At 41.7% G+C, this 10,043-nt stretch overlaps 2 protein-coding genes across 2 annotated transcripts; both read left to right on the top strand.

The window, feature by feature from the left end:
* Positions 1–2,897: 2,897 nt before the first annotated feature.
* Positions 2,898–3,881, top strand: LOC118716144 (olfactory receptor 1J4-like). The gene has a single exon (XM_036432930.1). The coding sequence runs from the start codon at positions 2,904–2,906 to the stop codon at positions 3,879–3,881; it is 978 nt and encodes a 325-aa protein (XP_036288823.1). The 5' UTR covers positions 2,898–2,903.
* A 2,926-nt stretch (positions 3,882–6,807) lies between these two features.
* On the top strand, positions 6,808–8,247 carry LOC118716673 (olfactory receptor 1J4-like). The gene is made up of 2 exons (XM_036434233.1): positions 6,808–6,860; positions 7,569–8,247. Exons 1-2 carry the CDS (start codon positions 6,808–6,810, stop codon positions 8,245–8,247), a joined length of 732 nt encoding a protein of 243 aa, XP_036290126.1.
* The last annotated feature ends 1,796 nt before the right edge of the window (positions 8,248–10,043 follow it).

Below are 10,043 nucleotides of genomic sequence, written 5' to 3' on the forward strand. Positions count from 1 at the left end.
AGATTTGGGAAGCACCACAAAGAATGAGGTATCAAAACTCATAGCTCTGGTTTAGATTAGAAGGGACCCAGAAATCTCCATGGTAGTGTGTGTGTGTGTGTGTGTGTGTTGTGTTGTATGACTTTGTGTGTATATTTGTCACTGACTCACACACTGAATGCCTCCCCTGAGGACATGTAGAAGTCAGAGAAGGCGGTAAGTTTCCTCAGCAATGTATGCCTTATTTTACTTGTGTTTTGTTGCCTGTGTGCTGCATAGAAGAGCTTGCGCATCACTTGTGATTTGAATGTGTGTCTGCCTGTGACTGGAATGTGTGTGGTGGAGGATGCCTGATAGCTATGTGTGTGCAACTGTGTTGCACACATGTGAGCGTATTTTGTGTGAATTTTTGTGTGAGTTTTGCATAGATTTGTGTGACATTGACTCACACTCTGGCTGTATTTACCTAGCTTGAGTGTAAGCCAGGGAAGTCTGTAAGTCTCCCTTTGGCCAGGCTGTGACTGTGATATTGTGTGAGTGTTCTTATGTGTAACAAACGCACATCTTGACTTTCTTCACACAGAAGATATGTAGGATGGAGACTTTACACCAAGATACTGAAAAAGGCCAACAAATATCCTGATTTCATATGTCTGGTCTCACCATAGCTACAGATTAGAACCCACACAGGCAGCTCCAAAAAAATCCCATTTTGAAGAGCTGTTGGGGGCCATTTTCAGTGATTTGAATAATACAGGAGTATCCCCGGAAGCCCAATGTTTTTGAACTTCTTCATCAACTTTGTTACATAGTTTAGAAACTAAATGCTCATATCTGAGGTCACATATGTCTACACTCAACTCTTTGTCTTTTCCCCACTTAATAGCTTTGTGGTCGTACATGCTCAGCAGCCTCCATTGTCAAATGGGAATAATGACAATCACTGTGGAATCTGGTCTATAAGGTGCTTAGCTTCTAGCACATTGTAAGCACTTAGTAATTTGTAGCCTGTAGAGGCCATGACACCTGACTCTCCATTTCCTCAATGCTAGAGGACAATACCTGGTACACTGACAGGAAAATTAGTCCAACAAAGACTCCTCTTGACCTTCAGGCAGCTGCTTCTCCTCTATTACTGAGTGTCTCCCAGCTACCCCTTTCACTCAAGGTGCTAACAGAATCAAGGCACCATTTCAGTATTGTTCCCTTCTCTCAAAATGGGTCTGCTCCAGGAGATATTTGAAAGCCTAGTTGGCTTGCTGGCATACCTTAACCTTGTCAGACACACACACAATATCAATGCCAAGTTCCTCTCCCAAGCTTATGGGTATTTTGACATTCAACATCCACTTAATCATTCTACCTCCCACAGGAAGAAATGGATGAATTCTCTTCCCAATGAAAAGATGATCAGAAAATATACCTTTGAGACCAGGTTGCGCTGGGCAATATCAATGTGAAATTGTGTAAGCCATCCCACTACTGTTAGTAAGTGAAGGAACAAAAACCACCATCTTCTCTACTTCCCAGATACAGAATAAACAATGATAGATTGAGTGAAATTGAAGGTCCATGAAAGCCATTTGCAAAACACTGGGCTGTAAGTCTATGAGTGGTGACTGCTGTCTGAGCACAAGGACTTCCTCAAATCCTGAGACTATATTTCTTAAGGTCCTCACTCTTTTGTCTAATTAAAAAGAGGGAGAAACAGAGGGTCATAGGAGCAAAGATTCCAATAAATCTAAGAAACATGAGAGAATTGAGACTACAGCAGTTACTAACTATGTGATCATGATAGTTCTCACAACTTCTGAGTATGTATATGATGAAGTTTTACAACATCTATCTCCTAGAACTATTGAAATTTAATATGGCAATAATGCAAAAATGTATTGGTTTGACAGAGTGCTCACTAAATGTCAATTATTATAAATATGAAGATCACTACTAGAAATAGTGGTGGCCAACCAGGTAACAGTGAATCCTAAAAGATACTTCCCATCAGGGTGCCCAGTTCTCACATGCCAGACATGAGATCTCAGGATTTCCTGCCTGTGGATCCTCATTTTGGAGCTATCTTGAAACACCAGATGCAGATGGAGATAGATGCACTGAGGTAAGTTTACTTCTTCGCAAGAAGATGAACATGCATTAAGACTAGATTCACCAGAACATTTACCCAATGACAGGATGTGAGCTCTGAAATGCTTCTTGAGAAGGTGAGAGCTCAGATAAGGTAGCACAAAGAGCTAGATCAGCTCCTTGGCCCTTTGCGCTGATCTTCTCAAGATGCTGTTTGATTAAATTCCTTCATTTGATCTTGGCTTTATTTGGGTAGTTAGCACATCAGAAAAATACTAATTAATATTCTGTGTGTTTATTTTATACAGACACTGTTCTCATATATTAATGTGCCTTGAATTAGAACCCTATTATTAACTCTAGGAATGTATGATATTAGTATCTTCACATACTGAGGCACAAAATGTGGCCACTATAGATTCAGCTCCTTAAGTCAGCTGCCCAGAGAGTGATATCACCAGACTCCCAGCACAAGGAATCTACTTGCAGAGCCTTAACTTCACTCAGTCCTCTGTCAGGTGTGCCCAGACAGTCAGAGGGCAGAGGAAAGAAGTCCTATGTGTCCCACTTATTCTTGCATCTCTAATTAATAGCATAGTGCCAGGAACCTAGGTGATTAAAAAAGAATAAGGATGAATTTGTTCTGGTTTCATTTGAGAGAAGACTATATTGGGAATTAAAGTCGTGTTGCTTGCAATAAACTCTAGCAGATTACATGAATGCAAGGGATGTTATTTTCTCCAGGAGAAAGTAGGAAACCCTACAGTGGTGACCATAATCACATTTTCAAAGTCTCTGGCCTTTTTCATCAACCTTTCATCCACAGAAGAGTGAAGAGCAGCATGATGTTTGAGAACCAGAGCAGCGTGTCCCAGTTCCTCCTCCTGGGGCTCCCCATCCCACCAGGACAGCAGGACGTGTTCTTTGCCCTGTTCCTGGGCATGTACCTGACCACGGTGCTGGGCAACCTGCTCATCATCCTGCTCATCAGGCTAGACTCCCGCCTGCACACGCCCATGTACTTCTTCCTCAGCCACTTGGCCTTTTCTGACATTTCTCTCTCATTTGTCACTCTCCCAAAGATGCTCAGGAACATGCAGACTCAGCATCAATCCATCTCCTATATGGGGTGTATTTCTCAGGTGTATTTTTTCCTACATTTTGCTTCTCTTGACAATTTCCTTCTGGTTGTGATGGCATATGACAGGTACGTGTCCATCTGTCACCCTCTGTACTACACTAGTATCATGAGGGAGGAGCTATGTGCACTGCTGGTGGCTGGTTCTTGGATAGTTGCCTGTGTCCATTCCCTCATTCATACCCTCCTCTTGGTCCAGCTATCTTTCTGTGCTGACAATACCATCACCCACTTTTTCTGTGACCTTGCTGCCCTCCTGAAGCTGAGCTGCTCAGACACCTCTCTCAATGTGCTGGTCATATTCACTGAAACAGGAGTCATTTTCTTTCTTTGTCTTGGTATTATTCTGGGCTCATATGTCCGCATAGGGATCATTATTCTGAGAGTCCCCTCCACTCAGAGATTCTTTAAAGCCTTGTCTACCTGTGGCTCCCATCTCTCTGTGGTGCTGTTATTCTATGGGGCACTTGCTGGTGTTTACTTTTCTTCCTCCTCATGGGGTTCCAAAGACATAATTGCTTCAGTCATGTATACCATAGTTACCCCAATGCTGAACCCCTTCATCTACAGCCTGAGGAACAGAGATATAAAACAGGCCTTAGACATGTGTGTCAATAGGGTTAAGTTCTTTAAGCAGCAACCACTAAATTCTCTTTTTGCAATCAGGAGCACAGTGAGATAGATCTCCTGAAATTATTGTATGGTTGATATCTCCATACAACTTTCATACAATATACTTGCTATCACATGTATAGTGTTGTTAATCTGTCATCTATGTTGAGTTTTCTTCTTGAATTCTTAATAATTTTCTATTCCCAATTAATATTTTTCATATGTCCATCATCTCTTAAAATATACTAGAGACCTGGTGCATGAAATTTGTCCCTCAGCCCAGCCTGCACTCTCTCCAATCTGGGACCCCTTGAGGGATGTTCAACTGCCCATTTAGGCCTAAACGGGCAGTTGGACATCCCTCTTACAATGTAGGACTGCTGGCTTCCAACTGCTTGCCTGCCTTCCTAATTGCCCCTAACCACTTCTGTCTGCCAGCCTGATCACTCTGTAACCACTCCCCTGCCAGTCTGATTGATGTCTAACTGCTCCCCCGCCAGCCTGTTTGCCCTAACTGCCCACCCCTGCAGGCCTAGTCACCCTTAACTGCCCTCCCCTGCAGGCCTCGGTTCTCCCCAATTGCTCTTACCTGCAGGCCTGGGTCCCCCCTAACTTCCCTCCTGTGCCGGCTTGGTCACGCCTAATTGCCCTTCCCTGAAGGCTTGATCACCCCTATCTATCCTTTTTTGCAGGCCTGGTCCCTCCCAACCGCCCTCTCCTGCTGGCCATCTTATATCAAGAGGGAGGCAGGTTCTTTGACAACATGGAAGCAGCCATCTTGTGTATTGGAGTGATGGGCAATCTGCATATTACTCTTTTATTAGATAGCATAGAGGCCTGTTGCATGGGTGGGGTGAGAGGGTGGGTGGTGGTGGTGGCTGGTTTGCTCTGAAGGGTGTCCGGGATCAGGATGGGGGTTTCCTTGGGGTGTGGGGCAGCCTGGGAGAGGGGCCTGTGGTGGTTTTCAGGCTGGCCACATCTTTTTCCGATATTAATCTAAACAAGTTATATCTATATAGATATAGATACATATTCAGATAAGATACAGCTAGATATATAGATACTACTATAGCATAGTATTGCATGGTATGGTATGGCAGGGCATAGTATAGTATAGTGCTGTGTATTTTAGTGTAGCATAATCATAGCATAGCATCACATGGCATGGCATGATATGGTTTGGTATGGCATAGCTTAGCATAGCACAGCATAGTGTAGTGTATGTAGTACAGTATAGTAAGTTTGGTATAGTATAGTCAGGATGCTGCTTTCTCCTGGTTGGTGTTTAAATGGTATTTCTTTTCCATCAATTTATTTATTTATTTAATATATTTTTATTGATTTTTTACAGAGAGGAAGGGAGAGAGATAGAGAGCTAGAAACGCCGATAAGAGAGAAACATCGACCAGCTGCCTCTTGCACACCCCCTACTGGGGATGTGCCCGCAACCAATGTACATGCCCCTGACCGGAATCGAACCTGGGACCTTTCAGTCCGCAGACCAATGCTCTACCACTGAGCCAAACCGGTTTCGGCCTTTTCCATCAATTTAAACATTTCTTTGTCCTCATATCTGTGAGGTGTGCATTATTCAATATGTAATGTTTGATAGTGTTCATTTTATGTAAAGCAACAATTATTATATTTCTGGATATACTGTCCATAGACATCTAATATAATTATAATTCATTCGAATTTATATTTTCCTTATTATTATATTGGCCATTTGGTTCATCTGTTTCATATATATTCCTCTTGTCCTCCTCTGTTATATGTAAATAAATATATTCAGTTCCATTTTCCCTCTATTAACATATTAATCATACATCATTATTGTTGTTTTATAATCCTTTTATGTGCCATAGGCAGGCATCACTTTTTAATTTCTACTTAGTTATGAGGTATACAATTCAGTAGCATTTTGTGATCATTAAAGAAAACTCTTTAAAAACATCAGCATGAAGGGACCTGCATAGTATTATACTAAGCAAAAAGCCAGTCAGAGAAAGACAAATATCACATGATCTCACTTAAATGTGGAATCTAATGAACAAAATAAGCTGATGAACAAAATAGATCCAGCGACACTGAAGCAGAGAACATATTGTTGAATCTCAAAGGGAAGGCAGGAGTGGGTGGGTGGGTGGGAAAAGATCCACCAAAGAACTTGTATGCATGTATGCATAACCAATAGATCCGGATAATAGTATGGTGAAGGTCTGCGGTAGGAAGTGGAGGCAGGCTAGAAGGGTTGGGGGGGCAGGGGGGAGAAGAGGGACATAGTTTAATACTTTCAACAATAATTATTTTTGAAAACTTGCTAGAAAACTTTCTACTAGCTATTGAAAACATTCTTATATGCCTTCTGATATTATGTACTGGTATATCAGCTATATATCAAAGCCTGAAATATACATACAAACATACATACATATATACATATACACACAGAGAAGGTAAACATAGTAGAATGTTCACCAATGGGGAATTGGCTGAAGATTGTCTGATAATTCTTAATATAATTATTACAACTTTTCTGTATCTTTAAAAATCATTTCAAAATGGAAAGTTGAAAAATCTTTCTTCTCAGCTGGAGCAATGTCCCAAAACAAAGCAGTCCAGGGCATGACTGGAAAAGCTGTGGTCCATTGACCCCATGAAATACTATGCAGCTGTCAAAAAGGATATTTTACCCTTTGGGACAGCATGAAGGGACCTGCACAGTATTATACTAAGCAAAAAGCCAGTCAGAGAAAGACACTGTCACCTAGGACTCCAGTCCCTCTGGCTCTTGGACACACAGCTCCCTAAAGAGCAGTCAGAAATTAGCCCAAGCTTGGGGACTTGCTTGCAGCCTCTCATTAGCAGTTAAGTGTTACCTTTGGACTCATTTCTCTGGAGCTGGTTAAGGAAAAGAAAAGTCTGTAGAAGGGCCAAGGCCCCAGATATTGCATCTCTGTGTCTGGATGTGAGGTCTCCTGAAGAAAACCTAGGAGATGAGCAACAGTCTGGAGCAGAAGCTGTCTGAACTCACCAATGATGAAACCAGGTGAGAGGAGCTGGAAATCTGCCCTTAGCTATGAACCTGCCTATGTGCCAGGAGGTTAATGTGTGAGATTTTGTGTCCATGACCCTGTGTGTGCGCATGTATTGTATACACTTGTACAATATATGTGGTGATAATTGAGTGTGTATGTACTATGAATCTGACTCACAGTCTCCTTTTAGTATATGTATACCAGGTTATCAGCCTCCTAGCATGTGATAAAGGACTCCTGATTCATGTTTGTGAATGTAAATTGGCATCACAGCTGAGAACCAGAAGTGAGACTGTTGCTTCATCAGAAATGAGACTGTTCCTCATCAGGAATCAAGGTCAGCTCAGAGAGAGCTCAGACCTCTGCTCAGTAGTGTGTTGTGCACATGTGTGCTATGCCTGTGGGTGACATTCTCGTGTATAAGAGCTGGAAGTTATGTTATTGATTTTCTCTCTGTGTATGTGACATGTGTGTGACTGTATGCATGGGTGTCGGTGGTGGTTTAATGACTGTGCCTGTAAACTGAATAGACTTAACAGCCCCATGCTGACTGCCCTCCCCCAGCAAGGGGAAGATCAGATGGATGGAAGCTCATTAATATACTGTCATTTATAGGAGCTTGTGTATACTGTTTATGCATATGTGGTGAGTTGAGTGTTCACCTGGCACATCATAAAACAGGTGTTGATGTGAATTATGAGTGTGTTTTGGGGTGAGAGGTATATTTTCATACATTTTGGTTGTCTTGACAATTTTTTTCTGGCTGTGATGGCATATGACAGGTACGTGGCCATCTGTCACCCTCTGCACTACACCGCCATCATTAGGGAGGGGCCGTGTCTGCTGGTGGTGGCTGGCTCCTGGATTCTCTCGTGTGGCAATGCCCTTTTACATAACCTCCTATTTGGCCAGTTGTCTTTCTGTGCTGAAAATACCATCATCACCCACTACTTCTGTGACCTCACTGCACTCCTGAAGCTGAGGTGCTCAGACACCTCTCTCAATGAGCTGGATATATTCACTGAGGGAGAAATGGTTTTATTTTTGTGTTTTACTATTATTTTGGGCTCCTATATCCGTATAGGGGCCATCATCCTGAGGGCGCCCTCCACTAAGAGACTCTCTAAAGCCTTGTCTACCTGTGGCTCCCATCTCTCTGTGGTGCTGTTATACTATGGGGCACTTGCTAGTGTTTACTTTTCCTCCTCCTCATGGGGTTCCAAGGACATAATTGCTTCAGTCATGTATACGGTAGTTACCCCCATGGTGAACCCCTTCATCTACAGCCTGAGGAACAGAGATATAAAACAGGCCTTAGGCATGTGTGTCAATAGGGTTAAGTTCTTTAAGATGCAATCACCAAATCCTCATGTTTCAATCAGAAGCATAGTGAGATAGATCTAAAATTATTGTATGGTCAACACCTCTACATTACTGGTAATTTCACAGTATATCCATCATCTTGTTACGTATAAATGTTGTTATATGGTCACATTTGCTTCTAAGATTCTTAATAATTTTTATTCATAATTGGGAGTTTTTGCTTGTTCATCATCTCTTATAATATACTAGAGACCTAGTGCATCCCCCCTCAGGGGATGTCCAACTCCTGATAGTCAGACTTCCATCCCACAATCTAGGACCATAGGCTCCTAACTGCTCACCTGCCTGCAGGCCTGATCACCCCTAACCGCCTCTACCTACAGGCCTGATCCCCTTCTAACTGCACCCCTGCTGGCCTAATCACTGCCTAATCGCCCACCTGCAGGCCTTATTACCCCCATTGCCCTCCCCTGCTGGCCTGATTACCCTCTAATTTGACCTCCCCTGCCGGCCAGATTGTCCCCTAACTGCTTGCTCCCCCATGCAAGCCTGATATCTCCCCTAACTGCTTGCTCCTTACTGCTGACCTGATCTCACACCTAACTGTTTGCTCCCCTGCTGGCCTTTTCACCCCTAAATACCTCTGTCTCGGCCCCCACCACTGTGGCTTTGTCTGGAAAGAAGTCAGACGTCCAGAAGATGTACAGTTGATCTGGATTAATTAGAATATTACTCTTTTATTAGTATAGATATGCAAAATCCCATGTACAACTGTTACACAATCATAATTGTGGTTTGTCTCATTCTGTTTTGAGATATCTGATTTTTTGCTTATGCAGTTTTTAAAATTTTATGCTATAGCCGAAGCAGGTTTGGCTCAGTGGTAGAGCATCGGTCTGTGGACTGAAAGGTCCCAGGTTCGATTCCGGTCAGGGGCATGTGCATTGGTTGCGGGCACATCCCCGGTAGGGGGTATGCAAGAGGCAGCTGGTCGATGTTTCTCTCTCATCAATGTTTCTGGCTCTCTATCCCTCTCCCTTCCTCCTCTCTGTGAAATATCAATAAAATGTATTTTAAAAATTTTTATGCTATAGAAGACTCACTTATTTAGCATCATGATCTGCACCTGGTGATCTTTTTCTTTTTCGTCTTTTTTTTGAACTGATATTTTTTATGTTGGCTTAAAGCTGATTGTGCATATCTCTTCCTAATTCATAATCAATCACATCATGTGTCTGACTGCAATCAGCCATAGAAAAATTACACTATGAAAATGATGTGCTGCAAAGCCTGGTTGCTAGAAAAAGAGAGAAATAGAGTTTTTAAAAATGCATTTAAGATCAATTAGGAAAATTTTCGAGTAATGAGTCCTATCTTAACACCTCATCTGCTTCTGATAACTGTATATATACTTCATATCCACAAATATATATACAGATAGAGATAGAGATACCAGTATAGTATAGCTGGCCAAGATGCAGCTTTCTCATGGTTAGTGTTTAAATGTTATTTCTTTCATCACTTTAAACTTTTCTTTGTCCTTATGTCTGTTAGGTGTGCATTGTTAAAAATGTAATGTTGGTTTTCGATTATTTTATGTAAGGCAACAATTATTATATTTCTGGAGGATATTATCTATAAGCAGCTAATCATAATATATTTGAATTTATATTTTCCATATTACTGTTTTTTATTTGATTCATCTGTTTCACAGATATCCTCTCTCATATTTCTCCATTTTAATTAAATACACACTTTAAAATTCAAATTTTCCCTTATTAATCATACATTTTCATTTTTCTTGCTTTATAATTATTTCTGTGCTGTCTGTAGATATCACTTCTTACTTTCTCTTTAGACATTTGAGGTAT

Source organism: Pipistrellus kuhlii, unplaced genomic scaffold, assembly GCF_014108245.1.
Source record: "Pipistrellus kuhlii isolate mPipKuh1 unplaced genomic scaffold, mPipKuh1.p scaffold_m20_p_12, whole genome shotgun sequence".
Taxonomy (NCBI): Eukaryota; Metazoa; Chordata; class Mammalia; order Chiroptera; family Vespertilionidae; genus Pipistrellus; species Pipistrellus kuhlii.